A 20,870-nucleotide genomic window follows, 5' to 3' on the forward strand; every position below is an offset into this window, starting at 1 on the left:
CTACCGGCTGATCAACGGCGGCCCGCAGCAACTCGTAATATTCTCTAGTTCACCAACAACAACATAACGATAGTCAACTGCTACCGACAACCTGGCCTCGACGAGGCTCTCGACGTACTTCTAGCCTGGAACCTCCCCAGTCCGTGTCTAGTGTCTGGTGACTTCAAAGTTAAACACTGTAGCTGGCAGATAGGTCGGCTCGACGGCCGCGCGACGATATCGCTCACTGGGCTTTCGAAAACAGCCTACGTCTGCTCAATCCGGCCACCGTGCCCAGAACCCACATGGGAATACTATAGACCTTGCCTTTCTCAAACATACCCTTGTCAGAGGCTGTGGTGGAAGATCATCTGGCCACCAGTTCTGATCATTTCACGCTCAGTGTGCCACTGCCCGAGATAGGCGTGGCGCCCATGGCGCCTGGAAAGGTCAGCGTCACGACGGGAGACGAGATAGAGTGATTCATGGAACTAGTCCGGTATGGGTCAGCTGACATCCCAGCTGCGACGACGTCCACCCACGAGCTTGGTGTTCTGGCATCTGTCCTCGGGCGGCTCCTCCAGGCAGCGGCGAAAGTCGTCGGCCGCCCTGTGCGAAAGAAGACCCGCAGCGCGCCGTGGTGGACCGAGGAATGCTGGGTCGCCGCAGTTGAGTATCGCGCAACCAGGAGAGCCTACCCTCTGGAGTTCAATCGACAGGTTCAGTTTGCCAAGAAGGAGTTTCAGAAGGTTGTTCGTCATGCTAAACAGCCGTACTGGCGGAATTTCATCGACAGCTGTTCGGTGGCTAACGTCTCCAGGTGCCTTTCAACCACCACCACTCGAGGTCGATGGCGAAGTGTACGAAACGTAGCTCGATAAAGCGAATACCCTCCGACAAGCCATACTAGAAAGGCGGACCACAGACAACGACATACCCGACCCGTGGACCCCGATCACGTCGACAAGACCAATCCCCTTCTCTCAAGGGGTATCGCTAGCCGAAGCACAGGATGCCACCATCCGCACGGGAAACACATCTCCCGGCTCTGACAACATCACTGTCAAGATGCTCAGAGTGGCCTGGCATATCATCGGCGAACATGTCCATCGCTACGAGGGATGTCTCCGACTTGGTCACCATTCCCAGCCATTTAGGGAGGCCGAAGTGGTTATGGTAGCAAAGCCAGGCCGACGAAACTTGTCGATACTGCGTGCCTGGCGGCAAATTTCATTGCTGTCCTGCCTAGGCAAGGCCCTTGAGAGGCTCATCGCGCGCCGTCTGGCGTGGGCATCTATTCACTTGATGTGCTCTATCCCTAGCAAGCTGGCGCATTTCCGAAAAGATCCACCGTCGGCCTCGTTGCCGCTCTCGTGCACGACATCGAAGAAGCATTCGCTCGCGGACTGGTCGCCACGCTAGTGACAATGGATATCCAGGGGGCTTTCGATACCGTCCTCCGCAACCGACTGATCCTTCGTCTCTGCAAGCAGGGATGGCCCGAACATCTCGCAAGATGGTCTGGCTCCTTCGTGTCAGACCGCTCGGCGTGCGTGAGATGCCAGGACATCACGCCTAGTTTCGCACCTCAGTGTGGATTGCCGCAAAGTTCGCCCGTCTCGCTCATCCTCTTCCTGCCCTACACAGAGCCGATCTACCGCCTTGGCAACCCTGGGGGCCGATTTGGCTACGCCGACGACACCGGCATCCTATGCGTAGGGAATTCGCTGGAGATGACGGCCGCCAAGGCGTCGCGTTATGTCAGTCAGCTCGTGACATGGTGCATCGCCAATGGGATAAGCTTCGATTCCGCGAAGACCGAGGTCATGCACTTTTGCCGGACCAAACCTAAGGTCGCGCCGCCCATCTTTCACGAAGGCGACAGACGCCCAGACAAGACGATGCGATGGCTGGGCATCTGGCTCGACAGCACTCTGACGTTCAAGACCCACGCAAAGAAGTGGACAGCTAAAGCGCAGGCCATCGCACACCACCTGTGGGGGCTCGCAAACACCAAATACGGCCCGCTCCCTAGCGCTATAAGACGAGCCGTCCGAGCTTGTGTCGAGCCAATGCTGCTTCACGGCGCCGAGGCGTGGTAGCCTGGACTGAGTAGCCCACGATGGACTCAGCCCAAGAAAGAGGGCCCCTCAAGGATCAAGCAGCTCTTGCGGAGGATGAACAAGTCGCTCCACAACTCTATGCGTGCCGTCCTGCCAGCCTGGAGGACGACGCCTATCGCTGTCCTCCATCGAGAGGGTGGAATTCCACCCATCGTACGGCTGCTAGAAGCCCGTCGGATGCGCTTCACAGCTCACCTCAAGTGTCTCGATAAAGCACACCCGCTCGAGAAACGCACACTGCAGCCCAAGCCACCAACCATCCATAGGTCGATCAAACTGAAGTATCAGATGCCCCAAGAAGGTTTCCGGACCCGACTTCGACGCAGCGATCAGCTGCTGCCTCGTAGCAGACGGCCATTGCTCCTCCCCCACCGGTTCGACGAGCACGCGACGCCCCTACAGACCACGTCGAAAGACGAGTCGGCAGCAGACTTTCGGCTATGGCTGCAGTCAACCCCGCATGAGACACCCCTTCTCTACTCAGACGGATCCCTCTCGACGGAGAAGGCTGCCGGCTATGGTTATGTGATACACAGCGATGGACTTACCTTGACGAGTGGCAGCGGTCGCCTAAGCCCAGCTGAGGTCTTCGACGCCGAAGCCAAGGGCGCCCTTGAAGGGCTGCGTGCTGCACTGAGTCTCGCTGGCTCACAAAACATCGTCGTATGCCTGGACAACCTCGCTGCTGCAACTTGCCTCAGAGGCATACCCGCAGACTCCTCTCAGGAAGTGTTCCTCGAGTTCCAAGCCCTAGCCACGACACATGGCGCGACAGAGATACGCTGGGTTCCCGGCCACACCAAGATCCTAGGCAATGAGCACGCCAACGCCTTGCAAAGGCGGCGACCTCTTTGCCCGAACCTGCAGACGCTCTCCCGACACTGGCCCATTTGCACAGGACTGCCCGGCAGCAGCCCAGAGACGGGTTTGCAGCCTGGTAGGACGCCTCTACACCCGACCAGTACAAGCCACTGCGTCTCAAGCCCGCCACCGGCTGCCCGCCAGAACTTGAACTCCCACGACCACTGCTCCCTGCTCGCGGCAAGGTATCGTCACGGAGACTTTGCTGACTACCACGAGAGATTCGACCACGACGATGCGCGGCTATCATGCTTATGTGGCAGGAGAATAGAGCCAACCCATCTCTTCTATTGTCGAAAGATCCTGCCATGACATCGGATGAGGCTGGCACCCTCACCGGCTGCGACAGTCAATCGCGCAATAGGCAGACTTCGATAACTTCGCCAAGTTGACAAAGCCAAGCTCGTTATTTGAATGGTGTGTCCCCGCCGCTATGCGAATTGCTTCACCTTCCTCCTCCTCTTCTCCTTTGTACTCTTGCATGTTCAGTGCACGTCCGGACCGTTCAGACGAAGGGTGTCGCACCACCCTTTGCCGCCCGGGTCAATTGAGGTTGCTTTCGCAGTCTCCGACGACGGTCTTTCGAGGCCTAAAGAATGGCATCCGGATGCCGCACTCGGACGACCCGCTGACGGGCTACTACTGCTACATGTTCGAGCCCGCGGGTTCCGCCTGGGCCGACGCCCTGAACCAGATGGCGTACGCCCAATGTGCGCAGTTCACCTTCGAGACCGCTCTGTTCCGACTCGTCGGCGAGGGGTCTCTGCGCCGATATCCGCTTAGAAGCATGCGACATCAGCGAGCCCAAATCAGGTCGCGACGCTCATCGGTGGGCTTACCGCGGCCGAGGATCCCATCACCGCGGTAGTGCATGCGGCTGGCATCTGAGGCCGGGCGGCGCTGCTGCGCGATTGCGGCCTCGGCTGGAAAGGCTCTTCGTCTGGTCCTTGATAGCGGCGATCTGGGGAATGGCGAGCAGATTGCCTACAGCACGAGTAATGCCTTTCTCGATGCGCTGGCCGCCCACCTCCACGCCCGCGGCCTGGCTGCGCTCTCCGTCGCCTTTCATGTGCCAATGTCGGGATCAGTGCGGAACCTGAGGTTGCCAGCCTTGAACACGACTCCAAGACCTGCCCAGTATGGCACAGCAATGTGCTAGCAAGTATACTAACGACCGGGATTACGAGGACAGCATCGCTTTGGCCTCCAATCCTCTAGCGCTGCGATTCAGGCAGCAGGCTGGTCAATCGTTTGCTGGCTCCATGAGGGATGCTTGCGGCACATGCTACGCAGCACTCGCGACGTCGAGTCTTCCCTTTGCCGTGCTGCTGACGGAGCTGAAAGTTCCTCGCTCTCCACTCCATAGCCCTTTTTTCCAAGCCTTTCTCGACTGCCGGTAGGGCACTCAGGAGAAGTTCCCGTGAGCCCGCTGCGAGATGGGGTTCGGAGACATCCATCATGGACGGACGGCGTACGGCATATCCCTCAATGCGACGGAGTCAGAGGCGGCCGACGCCATCGTGTTCCGCGTTCAAAAGAGCGTCTACGCGGCTCTGCTTCTGCAGACTTACCTCTAGCTTGACGGGCTCTCCCGGAATTCTGCTCCGCTGTTTAGTGAGGCACAAAGTCTCCCGAGCAGTCGAGGTCGGCGGCTGTGCGTCCAGTTCTTAAATACTCCATAACTCCATGCTCTTTCATTCATTGCGTCTGCAGGCCCCGAGTGGCTCTCTGACTGGCCGGCAAGGCTTCCACATCGCATCGACCAATTGCACGGCGATAGCATCGCACTCATGGACAGCACGAACAGGGCCGCCCTGACATATGCGAATATGATGGGCCAACTTGAGGCCATTGGCGACGCGTTACGAAGTATCGGACTCATGTAGGGCTCCCACATGCTCGTTTTCCAGAACCCAACGGTAGACTGGGCGTACTCAATGCTCGCCATCATGCGTGCAGGTGCTGTTTGCGTGTCGCTGGACCGGCGCAGCCCCATCACTCACCTGGCGGCCGTGGCCAAGGACCACGAGGCAGCGCTATCCTTACCGACAACGGGACACTAGGCGATGCACCGCGGCTTGAGTCAAACGCCTACATCATTGACGTGTCGCGCTGTGTTGCATCAGCGTAGACCTCCCTCGCCAACCACGCAAACCCGCGTTCGGTCGAGCGACCCAGGGCATCGCCGTCACGTACGCAGGCCTGCGCAACGAGACGAACTGTACACCAAGACGGTGGGGGCTGCAGTCCGATCACGTCCTGCAGCAGAGCACCATGGCCTTCAACCATGCCTCGGATCAGATGTACACGGGGTTCGTCAACGGCGGCGCGGGATACGTTGTGCCGGTACAATCACGCCCTCTGGCTCGAGTACGGCGCCGCCCTCCTGCATTTCATGCAGAACTTGAGCTGGAGATTGCAGGGAAGCCACTTATTGCGACCTGTTGTCCAATTCCTCCGCTTCCAAAGGAACGGCAGCCCTAATGGGGTGCTTCCAGGTTATCGAGGGCGATTATCGCCTCTCAGATGGCCACGATGCCGCAGCACGGGGCTCCTGACCCTTCGCGACCACAACCCCACACTATTCACCTCACGGGATGACAACGCGTGCTCCAACAAATATCCTCAGCTCACTGTGTGTCGAGCTTTGCATACAGTGAGTCGGGTTTACTTTCGCTAAAGAGCAAAGCATTCTCGGCATCCGTACGACTGCTGGGCTAGGTGGCAGGATTACCTTTGGGCGAGCCGACAACTGAGCCCTGATTATGGTCGGTGTAATATATACGTTAGCATTCCGCGCTTCAACGAAGTTTTTACAGGTCAGAGTTTACTGTCACTCAACGATGACGGGGTAAGGGGTTCATCTGACCACCCTTGGGGTAGGCTAAAGTGTGTGTCCTCATAGTAGCGAAGGCGGGAAGATGGCTTGGGCCACGCCCCATGGGCGTGGGACAAGTGCGAACATGGCCCATTCTCGTACCTCATGTCGATACTGGGAGCTGTCGGCTGGCCCAGGGTAGAGGATACTCCGGGTCTGGACAGCACTTGTTGATACCTGGCTCGCAGCGTGGTTCACTTCACAGCTTTCGGACGTACCACTCATACGGCGGTGCGACCTGGACAGCCTCGGATGCTGCGCTTGTACAATGGCATCACGGCCTGCAGGATTCGGCCTCAATTACGAGGCAGCACCTGAGACAGCCTCGCAATTCGACCACGAACTACTAGCTGGTCAACTTCCCGGAAAGCGTCCCACGCGAACCTTCTTAGGGTATTGGAAATCGTCCAGCGAGCAAAACCCACAGGATCGTCATGCTGTATACGGAATGCTATGGCAAAGCGACTTCTTTAGATTCAAGGTAGTCCCAGAAACGCGAGACGGACGGCGTATTGACGGCAGATTCCCGAGCAAGGCTTCGCAAACTTGGATCCGCTACGAAGCGGTGGAATTTGTGTCCCCTCTGGCGTCACTCGATCGACAAGAATTGAAGGAATACTGTCGCATCCGACAATACCAGACAGACAACGGCGAAACCGAGGCAGATCGAGGCAATAATGAAGTGAAAGCGGCCCTCCATGCACAAGTTCGGGCTGCGAACACCAACCGCCGCAACAGTATCAACTTGCAAGGCGCGAGCGGTGCAACGAGTAGGCGCCAAACACACTGCCGCCCAAGATTATCAACGAGACAGCTGACGCACAAGAGGCAGGCCCGTCCCGCGAGCTCCAAGAGCGCCGTCCGCAACGCACGAATACTCTCACGACAATCGCCTCAGTATCCCCTCCAGACTGGGTATCATCGCACAAGCTGCCATCACCGCATGACTTGGCAGCAACCCGAGAATGGGCATCGTCATCAGCATCAGAATCCGCCCTAACACCAAGATGCGCTTCACCTCCAGGCCCGAGGCCGTTTCCAGAGCCGAGTCCATCCCCAACAGAGCCAGTCGGCCCATGGCACTCGGTCAACCCATTACAGCGATTCGGTCCATGGCAGTCACCTGGGCCTGCGGCAGCCATTTCGCCCTACATACCCATTTGCGCCCCATCTGAATCACTGTCGGCGCAGCCCGTCTATCCTGCGCAACCATATACGCCTACCCGCGCACGACCCTATCGTCTAGAACAGCCAACGCCACTTGAGGCTGAGCTCCAGTTCTTGTGCGTCGTTCAGATCCCGCTGTCGCGTCTGCATTTTAGTGACAAACTTGGAGAACGTCTTTTTTATCGGCAGAAGAGTAGAGGGTTTCAGAATCTCCTCAGAGTAACGGCAGTTGATCACACCAACCCACACAATTGGATTGACGGCTACGTGGACACTTACGACACCGCAACCGTTTGGCGCGACCTTGGTCTCTCTCAAGCTGAAGCTACGCAAAGGAACATGGTTGGCATATATCCTCAGCTTGCAGGCCAATCTATCGTGTATATCCCAGGCCGTCATACAATCTGGTCGCTGGGACGCAGGGATCCGTCGTTGATTTGGACGGTGACGCTATTTGGCATAGATATGACCGAGCATCGTTCCAACCAGGTTATCAGGAGACCAACGGAGCAGCATCAACACAAAATCTCGGATGGATATGTTTATTCGCGGTTGCGCGAGTACAAATACAACGCCCATGAGTTCCATGCTTGGTATGAACGGCTAAGCAAAAAGAAACAGAGTACGTTTCGGGCGATTGACCAGCATTTGGCCGTCGCAACAGCCTTGGACAAGCTCACTGATATTCCTGCGGTAATGGACTCCCTTCTGCTCACGAGTTTCCTGGAATACTTTGGCGTCCGCCTTGATGAAGAGCTCTGCGCAGGGCTGACTCACGTGTACGAATCTTGGTCAACTCTTACGTGTGGCATTCCATCCATGCTGGGATTTCTCGACCAGGGCACGGTAGCAAGGCTGGAAGGCCGTGCTCCTGCCACTTGTCAATCCGACCACCAGTGGATCAGTCTGATGTTCGAGACTGAGCACTTATTCCCAAAGGTTAGCGACTCACAGCAGCGTCGGGAACTAGAACGACGAGTACAAGCGACTTCAACAATGATTCCGGGACTTAAGTCTCTGCAGTCAAACATGCTATACCTCAAGATTGCGGCGGATATAATATGGCGCCATGTCATTCCCGCGACCTTGAGAAGGCAGGCAAAACTCCATCGACTGACGTTGCGATCAACGCTACGAAGCTGCTGGGTTGCGACAGGGCCGCACGTTGAGGTTCAAGAGGGCGAGTTTCAGCCAACACAAGGGCCTCCTTCGTTTGCCCTTGCGTACAATCAGCTCATCTTAGCTGCCCTTCGTCAATTTCCGTTCCTTACCGATACCAAGCCGGCCGGCAAGGAGGCTGCCTTGGTTTCCTTTTCCGTTGACTCCGATTGCATATCACTCTTCCACAGGAGGGCGATGCTGCTGGGTTTCCGCACATGGAATATAGAGAAAGGTCTTGCGGTACCATCCCGACCATTTCGAGAGGAATCACACCTAGGAGAACTTGAAGATAACTCCGATACGGCCGACATCTTGAGCCGAATGGACCGCCGCTGGGGTCGACCCTGCTTAAGTATGTATAGGATCACCCAGACGAAGGCCTTTCTCCCAACTATCGCCTGTGTGCCCAATGATTCCGACCCAAGTATGCTCTTCATATTGCGAGATTTCATGCGCACCTTCTTCGAGCCCTGTGGCTTCGAGTACGACACCTCACGTCCACGGGTGTCTATAAATGCGAGGCACGGAGCACATGAAATTTGCCACTGACGATGCGAGACATTTCGTAAGTTCAATCCTGTGCCGGCGGACTCCGAAGTATCATTAACCAATTCACATAGTGGCTCCCCCAACACAGCGGCGGTTTCTGGACTCGAGTTTCGTCTCTGCTTCGCAAGAGTGCTAGTGACAAGTCAAAACTCTCAGTTACTGTGAGCTTGTGCAGGGGTTGGAGTCGGACGACGACACCATCATGACGAGAGACACAGCGACGAGCGAGGCACGGCAACTCAGTCTAGTCGGTGGCATTCTCGCCGCACGGCAAGCTCGTGGCGTCGGGGTCGACCGACAAGACCGTCAGGATCTGGGAGGCGGCAGGCAGCGAGGTCGGGCGGGTGGCAGGTCGGTTGCATTCTTTACCGGGCGACAAATTTCTAGCGTCGGGCCCCGCGCTCGTCGACGTCGTCTCATGTATGGCGTACAGCCCGATTGTTCTTGGATAACATGGTGCGGGAATAACGTTCTGTGCCCTCCCCCCGAATGCGAGAAATGAAGCCTCAGTTGTACGGCATTAACGTAGTGCCATCGGCATTGGCAAAGGTGGCCATCGGTTGCCAATTCGGAGGAGTCAGTCTCGGGTGATTCTCTGACGCGGCCCCAATTCCTCTTTAGGCCTATCCGGACGTACAGAAGTGCCAGTACAAGTTCGATCATCCTACTCGGTTGACGGTGTTGGATTGCCTGTCGTTTTAGGGTAAAGGTTGGAATTTGTCCCCAGCGGCGCAACTTGTACTGCGCTGTCTAGGCTTCTAACTACTCTAAATCTACTTTTCTTGGCGTTGAGGCCGACAGAGTATATAACAAGTAGCCCAAAGCAGTTCTGTTGTCGGTGGAAACTGAACACGCTCTTGGGTGTATCTTAGTGTCACACGGGTATGGGACAAGCAACGGAGGAGCATCGGGATTAGAACAGACGACTTCGAGGGAACATGCCAGCGCCGGGGAACTTGGGGGCTTGCTGGTAGACCCTTCCGCCGTCGCCTGAAGACTGTGCGCCCCGCAGGGGATGGTCAACTACGCGGCCTGCCACAGTAAACGATGTCTTGTTGGTCGACTGTTTCCCTCAGTCTACACGAGGTTACACCCAAGGGGCCTAGCCATTGTGCCACTTGTGGTTGGCTAGGTCCCCAAGGGCTGGGAATGCCACCGCCGCAAGGGTCTAGGAGCGACCCCCCGCAAACTTTGCTCAGTTTGCTTCCGCTCTGTCTATGCTGCTGCTCGCCCGGCTGCCTCCTGTTTTCCCTTGTCCGGTCTCTCATAACTCCTTGGTGCGGTGCAAACATCGGTCACGTCTCAAGCACCTTCACAAAGTCTCTTGATGGATGAGCATCGCCTTGGCGCGGGCGAGGACTAACAGATATTGGCTAAGCGACTGTGCAGTCACTCTGGGTCCCAAGATGATGAGTGTAGGATGCTCCCCATACGCGTGAACGTCAAGCTCTCGATGTCTGTCACTCCCATTGGTGTTATACTACTGGCTGGCTTAGAATGGCGCGCTCTTCGCGGCAGCCGCGGTACGTGGTGGGTTACGACGGGTGCGCTGGAGTTGTGGAATTTCAACAGGAACTTCGGCGACTTCGCTGACTGCAAGCGCAACAGCAGCCGCCCTCAATTACAGATCTTCGACCTTGTTCGAAAGCAGTGGCTATCACGCGAGGATCCTGCAGTGTGTATATGCCATCTCTCATCTTTCTACAGTTCGTTCATCGCTCGTGGCGTCGGGCATAGTGTCTGTCTCGAAATTCGCCGTCTACATCCGGCTCATTGGCCAGTGGGCCGACGGATCATCTAGAGCACGAAGTCACTAGCAGTGCCTGTGCCACCTAGCAGGGCATCACCGAACAAGGACATCCACGTACCGCGAACAACGATGCCAACGAGAAAGACAGACATGATTACGACGAGGACTTGCGGGCTGGCGAGTCACGAGTGAAACTCGGTTTTGAACAACGCCCGTCGACAATTTAAAGGGACAGGTGCCGCTTCCATGCCTACTCATTACCTGGGAAGATGTAGGGCGCGCATCAGAGCTGTGACGTTTTCTGCTATTCGCGGGAGTCGCCGCCAGGACCGCCACGGGCCGAGACGCAGGCGTAGAGTTTGACGGACCGTCATATAGAACGACAGTGAGGCGTGTTCTTTGCTCTGGTGCAGTTAATTCCCACAGTGTCGTCTCTCTATATCCTCCAGGGGCTGGCTCAGATCGGAGAAGAGTAGAGTGTCACGGCTGCACGGCCAAATGTGACCACTTGGGCCAATGCAAAAGTTTCAGATCTGTATTGGTGCCCTGGTGTTTCGACATGGGACGGGGCTGGGCCTTGCGCTGGGAGTTCTGCGGCTAGCTTGGAGGGAGACGACTAGGACATGGAAACGCGGGGCATCGCTCCTAGACCCTTCCGCTGTGGTCTGGTCTGCTCACGTAACTCAGCGCAACCCTAGGCGACCATTGGTCGGTTGGGTTGTAGAGCAACATCCGGTGCTACAGCGTCTCTCGTTCCCCTGGGATGCTCTGAGCCGTCTGTCTCCTACACTCGCCCCCAGTTGCTGGCTCATGTTGCGAATACGCCCAAGCAATCGCCGCGTGTCTATTCCCACGCCCCAGCAGCGGCCACCCACGCCCAGCGGCCGAAGGGTCGAGGAGCGATGCCCCGCGATTTTGCTCCAAACGATTCCCGCTTCTCTCTTGGCTCAACTGCGGCAATGCTTTGCTTGTTGGCTATGCGACCGCTTTGCTTTGATGCCGTTGGAAACTCCGTTTCATGCATCTTGTACAGTGCAAAGGAATATTGCCTCATCGATGAACTCAGACATTCCAAGACCGTTGTTCATTGCGAGCTTAGACCAGGCATCTCGAGTAAGACTTGGCCATGCATTGTACTAGTTCAAGCCTTAATGTCGGACCTCCATAGGCGGCCATAGTACTGGCTTGACGCCCATGGCGCACTGTGCCGCCCACCAAGCCCCCTTCATTTCGACTCTTCTCGTTAGGCTCCTATGCTAGAGATCATCATTAGCTAACGTCTCTCCCTTCCCGTCGAAGAGCGCAGCTCGCCGTACACGTCGTCATCCGGGACGCCCAACGCCGCACACTCACCGAGCAGCTATCGAGACGCCGCTTGTCCAGGCAGCCCATCGCAGCGGTGCCTTGGGGACTACGCAATAGCAACCCCCGCGATTTTTGAGTCGCCTTAACATGCTCCTCCAGTGGTCGACACTGGAGCCATCTCGGTAGCCAGAGACTGCGAGGGTCTTGGCCTGCATACGGACATACAAGCGCCTGGGTTAGTACCTAGACGGTCAGGAATCTTCGTCGTGTTGGCTCTTGGCGCGGGCCTCAAGTCACACCCGGACCATAACCTGAATGACGAAGCAGAGACTAATTCCTCATTTTCAGGTCACCCAAGTCAGATCCGCACCGACCCGAACGAAACAGCACGCCACGACTCATAGCAACTTGTGATCTTCTCCCGAAATACATTTGCAACAGGAGTCTGGCTGAGTACTGTGCAGTCTTCGCAATCGGACGTATCTCCGCCTCCTTTGGAACAGAATGATGTGAGACTCGCCGTCTCTGCTAAGAAAAGCCAACTTCCCTCGCACCTTCTCAACAGCCAGGACGTCATCAACTACCCTGTCATTAGCATTGTCAGACCTTGGCGTTCTGCCGATCTCCTGGTCTTTCCCGTGTACATACATCCTGCAGATAGGAGGCGACCGCCGACGATGACCGCAGCAGAACCGGCAGGCTGCCTCTTCTTCTGGCTCGATCCGAATCACCCGGATGCCCACGGCGGCCCGCCATGAACCCATGTTCGACCTCATCAATGAGCACATTGCCGCTTTGAGTGCAAAGGGCAGTGGCTTTAGCAACTAGGTGCCGCAGCGCCTACTGGGCATCCACCGACACCTCGCGGACCGGCCTAGGAGACAGTATCAGTGCCGATGAGGACAGCCACAGTCTTGTTCGGCCGTGCGACACCGGATGCGCTGCCGGCCTACCAGTGTACCGAGCTACTGGACCTGTTCGAGAATTCTGTCGCTGTTCAGCATCTGCGGCCTGTATCGGCATGTGTGCTCCATTGGTAGATTCACTGATGGCGTATAAGCAGACGCCAATTTGGCTCATGTTCTCCGCCCGGATGGCAGCACATACCACTTGCCGAGAGAGATGGGCTTCGGGGTCTATGCCTACCACGATTGTGAGCGCGCCGTCCATGGTGGCGCCGTCAAGCTCGCAGAACTTGGCCCGGTTGGCGCTACACCTGCACTGCTAGCGCGACGTCCACGATGTGATGCTGGGCCCGGAGAGGCTCCGGCTCCGGCGAGCTCTGCCCTCGGACCCGGATCTGGTCATCGCAGTGTACACCGAGCTAGTCGAGCGCCGCCCGCTTACCCAATACACCCGTCGCGTGCGCCGTCTACTCCGCGAGGGACTTGCGGGCGCACACCGCGCGGTGTGCGTCCGAGGCGGTGGTGCTGTTCAACACCTGGTCTCCCAAGACCACATGCCCAAGGCGCACGCACAAGGACCATTCGGGCATCGTTGCCATGACTATGGAACAGGTCATGGCCAGGCAGGTCACGGCCAGGCCGCCCATCTCAACCTGTTCAACGGCTAGAAACCGCTTTCCGGTGCCCCTGCCGTGGCAATGCCCAGGGACGCATGCCTCAGCAGCAAGAGCATGATGACTGCCCACCGGATCCAGGAATGGAAACTGGAGCATGTGGCCGGCGAGGTGGAGGGCAATCACCAAACGCTGATAAACGGACACGCCGAGTACACGGTTCGTGCCTCCCACGACTGGCTCCTCGAGCGCGAAGGGACCTCTTCACGTTGCCTGGTATGCCTGGACCCGAAGGCGGGTGCTGAGTTGACTCCCATCGGCAGTTCCCCCGCGCTGCTACTCGGGCCGGCCGTGACGCTCACGATACGAGCTATCTCGCGAGGCTAGTGTTGAGAGGGCTTTGAGTCAGCCTCCCTATGGACCTGTGGATGCGTGCCCTTTGGGGCAAACCTCCACAGTCGCAGCCATAGCTTAGATTCTCGACAACATCATCTCTTCGAGCGTCATTTTACTACGCCTCCTATTATCAGCCCTCTTACTCTGTGACAGCTCCGTCGTCAGCAGCTTCCTCTTCCTTACTGAGTGCACGCAATTTGAAGCTTTCAACCGGCCAGGCGCAGGCGCGGGATAAAAACAACAACGAACACGCCGTCTGGAGCCCACTGGCACGAGCACCAACAACATCAACAACAACACAAGGCAAGGCACGAAGAGCACATCATGACGTCTTCACAGCCGGTATTGAACCAGGTGGTTCGGTACCTTGAAGGCCCCGACGGCTTCGAGGGTTGGCTCGTGACAGTCGAGCTTGCCCTCATGGCCTCCGATCTTCAGGATCACACAGCCCGAACGCCTGACCCTGCGACTAAGGACTGGGTCATTGACGACATCAAGACCAGAGGCGTCATCATACACTACATCAGTCACGATCTGATTGTCAAGCTGAAGCAAGACGACTGGACTCCAAACTCCACGGCGAAGGCCACTATGGAGCGGCTCAAGACGATCCTCATGCACGTCGCGGAAGACTCGCGGCAAGACACGATAAAACAGTCCTTCAATATCTACCTCCGCAAATTCGGAACCATCGAACAATTCATTGACAAAATACATTGGTGCTGGACGCGACTCGAGGCAGTGCTTGACAAGCTTGACGAGAAGCTCTTCTGTATACGCAGCAATGGAAGGCTTCCGGGAAGCCGAGGCTGACTGGTACAACAGCTGGTCTGACGATGTTGGAAGGGACAGCCGCCGACGAAGGCGGTGATCTCTGTGTTCCTCGCGAGTAACGCTCGTCAGGACATCGACAGTAAGAGTGTCACGATGCTTGCCAAAGACGACGGCAGCGTGAAGACAGGAAAGAAGAAGAATAAAAGAGGCAAGGGATCTTCCAACAACGAGACCACCACCTTCCAACAACAACCATTCGTCCCACAACAGCGAGAACAGCAGCAACGACCAGCTCGTCCCGTATCGACAGAACCCGAGAAACGAGACCAACGAGGTCGTCAATTTACAACGTGGATGCAAGGTCTATCCAGGCTACTGTCTTCATGCGCCGGACAAATGCTGGGTCAAGCTTCCCCATCTTCGACCCGAGAGATACGGAGGCACGGCACCCAGCGACCCCAAACTACAACATTAACGACAACAAGGGCAATGGTGAGATTATTGCCGCTGGCCGGAACTTCACTGGCCTGACCACCAGGGACCAACTCACGACAATTCAACATGTCCTTCTGACTCGGGCTGCAGCAGACACTGCTTCAACGACCTGGCCTGGTTCAGTGACCTCGATACAACCACTAAATTCGAACCGATGACTATAGCTAATGGTGGAGGTCTCCCGGTTGAAGGCAGACGCACGATCACATTCAAGATTGGCGATGCTTCCATGACCCTCTTGGGCGCCAACTATTGCCCAGAAGCTCCGACGAACCTGGTCGGCGCCAACGCTCTTCGAGGCAGAGGCATCGTGTACGACGGTTTGAGTGACTGTCTGGTCTACAGACCTTCATGGGAGAGTATTTGCCCAGTCTCGTGGGACGAAGACATTTCAACCTTGCCGGGAGCAAGCCCAACAGAAGGCCTGGCTTTGGTCAGTCTGCCTCGCAACAGAAACTGGCCGTATCGACTTCGGCACGATGCATCGCAGACTTGGCCACGCCGGCAAAGACAGAGTCATCCGAGCTTGTCAGAAGGCGGGCGTTCTCATCGACTTGGGCACCCTTTAAGACTTCCACTGCGAGGCTTGCTACATGGCCAAGGCAGACGCCATCGTCAGTCGTCAGCCTCTTGATCAGGCCCAATTACTTTCTGTCGTCCACTGGGACTTTATCGAACACAAGCCTCTGGGATATGGTGGCCTTCGATACAGTCTGGATGGCATCGACAGCTTCACGAACGTCCAATGGATCATGTTCACAGACCAGCGCAAGAACGCGCCGAAAATGCCCAAGGCTTGGAAGAACCAGGTCGAGGCTTGTGCCACTGGCAAGAGAATCCGAGTGATGGCTTTCGACAACGCAAGAGAGCTGCAAAGGAAGAGATCAAGAGATAGGCAGACGAGGGCTGGCTGCCTCGTTACGCCTGCCCATACACACCCGAGCAAAACGGCAAGGCAGAAAGAGCGGCCGGATCTTGATGGACTCAGCCCGCTCGATGTGCCTAGAGATGAACCTTCCCCAAATCCCTTTGGCCCAACTTCATGGAGATGGCTGTCTACATCAACAACCTTCTGCCCACGAGCAGCAACCCCGAGCATCAGTGCCCAATGGAGGTCAGACGATCAACGCTCCCTACGAATACAGCCTCAAACACATACGCACCTAGGGCTGTACTGCCTATGTCACCAAGGCTCGAGAGAAACGCATCATCAGCGAGAAGATGGCTCCCCGAGCGTGGAAGGGATTCCTCGTCGGACTGGAAGGTCTCCATGGCCACATCTTCAAGGTCTGGCTTCCGGACCAAGAGCTCATCGTCAGGGCTCGCGATGATCGATTTCACGAGACCTCTGGGGCGGTGCAATCTCAACGCACAGACGATGTCGAATTCGAAGCCGAACTGGTTGACAACCCGCACTTTGGAACCATCATCACCACTACCCTTAGCAAGACTACGAAGGAACAAGAGACTGCGAGGGAAATGACGCCCTCAGCAGACAAGACTGACGACCTTTCGACCGCTATGGAGCGAGCTGCTCTCTCTCCAACACCAACACCCGAAGACCAGCTCCTTCAAGAGGCACACATCTCGCCGGCCGAGGAGCTGCCGCTTCCAACTGTGACCCCATCTTGGTCCCCAGCCACGCCTTCGTCACGGCCACGATCAAACACGGCTTTCCGTGATAATGAACCTGTTCGTCCGGCGCCTCAGGCACCTCGACGATCGTCTCGACAAACCGCGAGACCCGACTATCGAGAGCTTCAGACAGGAAGACTGACCAAACGATCCGACGAGTCCGACACGAACCTTTTTACACGATATCACGAGACGGATAACTTCGAAGCCGAAACCCTACCCGACTAGGCCCTGGCCGTTCGAGAGGTCCGTCACCTCACATACCCAACGATCCCACGAACCTGGAGAGCTGCCAAAGCTTTTCCATAATACAAGACCAAGTGGCTACCTGCGATGCAACGAGAGATTGATCAACTGCATCACAAGGCAAGCTTGGAAGCCCGTCGCGAGACCTCGAAACACCCAGGTCCTTGACGGCCGTTGGGTCTATACTGAGAAATACCCTGTCTCTGGTCTCTCTGTAGCCAAGGCTCGTTGGGTCATACGAGGTGACCAAGACCACACAGAGAGACCGGTTGAGTCTCTTTACGCAGCTGTGGCCAACCTCAGCAGCGTCAGGACCTTCCTCTCTCTTGTGGCAATCCTTGATTACGACTGCCTTCAATACAACTTCACCCTGGCCTTTCTCAACGCAGAGGCAAAGGCACAAGTCTACGTCAAACAGCCTGACGGCTTTGACGACGGATCTGGCCGTGTTTGCCTTCAACATGCTCTCTACGGCCACCGCGGACCCCCAGTCTGGTGGTTCGAAACTGTGACCTCTACACTCAACAAGATGGGATTTAAACAGCTCTCGTGCGAGCTCTGCGTCTTTCGTCACGGCATGCTACTGGACCTATACGTTGATGACATGATGATTGCGGGACTGAGCACAGCACACATCGAGGGCAAAGTTGCACACCTTCGTGATCTCTACGAGATCAAGGATCTCGGCGAACCCCAAGAATTCTTGGGCCTTGAGATCGTCAGAAACAGGTCTGCCCAGACTATCCGAGTCCATCAGACCAAGTATGCCGAGAAGATCATTGAGAAATTTGGTGAAGGCAACATCAACCCGGCCACTCCATGGCCAGGCAGGGTCGAGGTCCCTTTGAACTGGAAGACTATGCCCGCTGCGATGAAGGTGGAAGAATGGTTGTCACGGACCGGCAGCCTCAACTTCCTTGCGCAAGGCACCAGACCGGACATCACCTTCACGGTCAATAAGCTCTGTGAAGCCAACGCGAATCTAACCAGTTCCCATCTCTCTGTTTGCAAGCACTCTTGGCGATACCTCAAGGGTACAGTCTCCAGAGGCCTAGTCTTGGGTGGCCATTATAACCATCAAACGTCAAGCTTCGAGTCTACGCAGATGCCTCGTTTGTTGACGACCACCTCACGCGCCGGTCTACGGCTGCCACGTTGTTTTCACTGGAGACGGACCTGTCTTCTGGAAGTCCAAGAAGCAGACCATCGTCACATCTTCGACCACGGAGGCAGAGTTCATCAACCTGACTCCAGCAGGCATGTCCGCCTTGTGGAAATCCAACTTCCTCCGCGAGGCTAGTCTGCCTCAGGGCAAACCCGTGATACTATTCACAGACTCACAGAACGCACGTCTCACCGTGCTCAACCGCCTCAACAGCGGCCGAACCCGTCACATCGACACTCGATACAAATGGATCATTGATCACACGGAACAGGGCCACTTCGACGTGGTCCATGTGTCCACTGACACGATGGTTGCAAATGGACTAACCAAGCCGTTGGAACGGCTCAAGCACAACAGCCTTGTCCGGCAGCTTCACCTTGAGTAATAACCACGAACCACGAGATCACCGACCTCGATAAGACGATACCGATCGAGCCCACGGGCACCCATATAATAACCAGACATCTCGTCTTCACAGACTTGATCATCACATGGCTTGCGACCGACCTACCGGGGCGTGCGATGCGGCACAACAACCAGACGTGGTTGTGCTTGTTGTGCCCACATCACGAAGCCACACAATCAGGCACAACAACCAGACGTGGTTGTCGTGCCCACATCACGAGAGGTCTTGACTGCTGAAAAGAGATATTGAGGGACACTTGGGGCACGGCGGACACGGCAGGCATCACGGCCATGGCAGGCACGAGGGATACGGCGGCCTCGAGGGCACACATTGATACAGAAAAACGAGGGATATACACATCACGAGAGACATCACGAGAGGCCTCACAGGCCCGGCCGAGGGGTGGCGCCGAGAGGGCCCCCAGTCAGCCTCCCTCTGTGCCTGTGGATGCGTGTCCTTTGGGGCACACCTCCACAGGCCGCAGCCATAGCTTAGTCTCTCGATAGCATCATCTCTTTGAACCTCATTTTGCTGTGCCTCCTTTTGTCAGCTAGTACTGCGCCATTCTCCTCCGTGGCAGCTGGCGGACGTAATGAAGTGACGGCGCTTGGGGCTACGTATGCTAACCCGGCAGTACATTTCATCCTCTGTCTTCAGGCCGGCGTCACTATGGATCAGCGACACGGCCCTTCAACACGCGCCAGACAATGCCAAAAGAGGGAAGCTCATGGGGGTTGCCACCAGGTGGGTCGCCATGAGCCGTCACGGATGTAAGTTGCACTGTCTTCAAAATGATAGGTAGATGAGGCTTCGGGGCGGCTATTCCGCTACAATACAGACGACCCTTCTGACGAGGCGAAATAGTCACCCACTATGGAGGCAGTTCGTGCCACAAAACGATTTGGGACAGTGGCGGGACGACTGACCAACACGACACTGAGAGCGGAATGAACTTACCTCCTGTGCTTGCTAACCTTACCCGCACGTCCACACGGGCTTGGGCCACACTGGTCGCAGGCATCGCTTCAGCTTGGGCCCTGAATACTTGAAGAACAGCCTTCCAGCTCGCCTCCCCGGAACATACGTACATACATACATACATACATACAGACGGACCACAACCCACCATGATTTCCAACATCGTGTCTTCGTACCCATCATAGTAGTTTTAGAGGGAAACGAGCAGAAGCACCGCTGCACGGCCACCGCCCTTGACCTTTCACAATACTCGCAGCCTGGAGGAAGACCGCTGGGACAAGAAACCGCGGGGCATCGCTCCTAGACCCTTCCGCCGCCGCCCAGTCCGACCATGCAGCACAGGATGTCCCTAGGCGGCTATTGGTCGGTTTTGAACTCGCTTGCGATTTCTTGCCCTCACGCCCAGCTTGGCTCTCCGCCGGTGTGTGTTCTCTTCTGAATGCTTTCATTTGCCGGCTCAACTCATCATTCGGTTGCGGACACGCCATGGGCATCACCCCAGCAGCGTCCACACCCGGACATCCATGGAGCGCCGAAGGGTGTAGGAGCGATCCCCCACGACGTTTGCTCCGAGCAGTTCCTCCTCTCTGTCGTGTCACTGCGGCCATGCACTGATTGCTAGTCATGTGACTGCTTCGCTTCATACATCTTCACGGTCGCTCGCAATCACATCACTTGATCTAGAGTGGAAAGGCTAAGCCCTTGCTACAGGTGTCGAAGCCGCACACGAGATCCTCGACGCTCCGAACGGAAAGCACCCCTCGTCCACAGTCCATGTCCTCCAACTGCAACTCTCCCAAAGAGACATCCGAGAGCAGGCGCCCAACTGCGACGAAGACTAGGCAGGCAAGACAAATGAGTTGGAGAAGACACGCTGCATTTTAGGAGACAGAGGACCCAGTTCGGCACAACAACTGCCGATTATGTTATATGCGAAATCCGAGCAAGCTTATAATATTAAAGGGGCGATGCCTCATCACTTTATTCGGGTGAATTGGGTCTACCTTACTGCCGGATCTAAACAGCAGCATCGGACCCCGTCTCCCGCGCATCGCAAGGGGCCTCCGGCTTATTCTAGGGCGCATTGGGTGTCGTGGGTGTAGATGGCGCTTGTGGAGCCTCGACCTGCAAGATCAGCGCCAAGATAGACGACAGAAGGACTATGCCAATCGTACTCCATGTCCCAGGGCCTGAAGCCTTAACTCAAGGTAAGCCCAGATCGTATCAATGTAATCGGGGTCAGCTTCAAAGACTGAGTAACGGATACCAGCAGCAGATATGAAGCACCCATGCGTAGATACGCTGCTATTCAACATACGTAACCGAAAATAGCATCACGAAGGAATGAAAGGTCTCGCTCCTAAAAACGGGGTTCGCCACCGGCGTCTTACTGGCGCAGCGGATTGCTTGTGCAAACATCCGTAGGGCGATGAAGCGCAGGCTTCCACGTCGGTGCTGGCCGGTCGTTGGAAGACAAGCGTAG

The 20,870-nt window shown here is 56.4% G+C and overlaps 5 protein-coding genes across 5 annotated transcripts; all 5 read left to right on the forward strand.

Annotated features, from left to right (window-relative positions):
* Positions 1-464: 464 nt before the first annotated feature.
* Positions 465-889, forward strand: JDV02_003104 (uncharacterized protein; the record flags this gene model as incomplete). Its single annotated transcript, XM_047984197.1, has 2 exons — positions 465-728; positions 800-889. 2 exons carry the CDS (start codon positions 465-467, stop codon positions 887-889), a joined length of 354 nt encoding a protein of 117 aa, XP_047840171.1.
* Positions 890-3,570: 2,681 nt separating this feature from the next.
* JDV02_003105 (uncharacterized protein) lies at positions 3,571-3,831 on the forward strand (the record flags this gene model as incomplete). The annotated part of the gene is made up of 1 exon (XM_047984198.1): positions 3,571-3,831. The coding sequence occupies one exon, from the start codon at positions 3,571-3,573 to the stop codon at positions 3,829-3,831; it is 261 nt and encodes an 86-aa protein (XP_047840172.1).
* Positions 3,832-13,376: 9,545 nt separating this feature from the next.
* Positions 13,377-13,679, forward strand: JDV02_003106 (uncharacterized protein; the record flags this gene model as incomplete). Its single annotated transcript, XM_047984199.1, has 1 exon — positions 13,377-13,679. One exon carries the CDS (start codon positions 13,377-13,379, stop codon positions 13,677-13,679), a length of 303 nt encoding a protein of 100 aa, XP_047840173.1.
* A 333-nt stretch (positions 13,680-14,012) lies between these two features.
* Positions 14,013-14,501, forward strand: JDV02_003107 (uncharacterized protein; the record flags this gene model as incomplete). Its single annotated transcript, XM_047984200.1, has 1 exon — positions 14,013-14,501. The coding sequence occupies one exon, from the start codon at positions 14,013-14,015 to the stop codon at positions 14,499-14,501; it is 489 nt and encodes a 162-aa protein (XP_047840174.1).
* A 1,677-nt stretch (positions 14,502-16,178) lies between these two features.
* On the forward strand, positions 16,179-16,820 carry JDV02_003108 (uncharacterized protein; the record flags this gene model as incomplete). Its single annotated transcript, XM_047984201.1, has 1 exon — positions 16,179-16,820. The coding sequence occupies one exon, from the start codon at positions 16,179-16,181 to the stop codon at positions 16,818-16,820; it is 642 nt and encodes a 213-aa protein (XP_047840175.1).
* Positions 16,821-20,870: the final 4,050 nt, after the last annotated feature.

The sequence above is a fragment of the Purpureocillium takamizusanense genome, chromosome 2 (assembly GCF_022605165.1).
Source record: "Purpureocillium takamizusanense chromosome 2, complete sequence".
Lineage (NCBI taxonomy): Eukaryota > Fungi > Ascomycota > Sordariomycetes > Hypocreales > Ophiocordycipitaceae > Purpureocillium > Purpureocillium takamizusanense.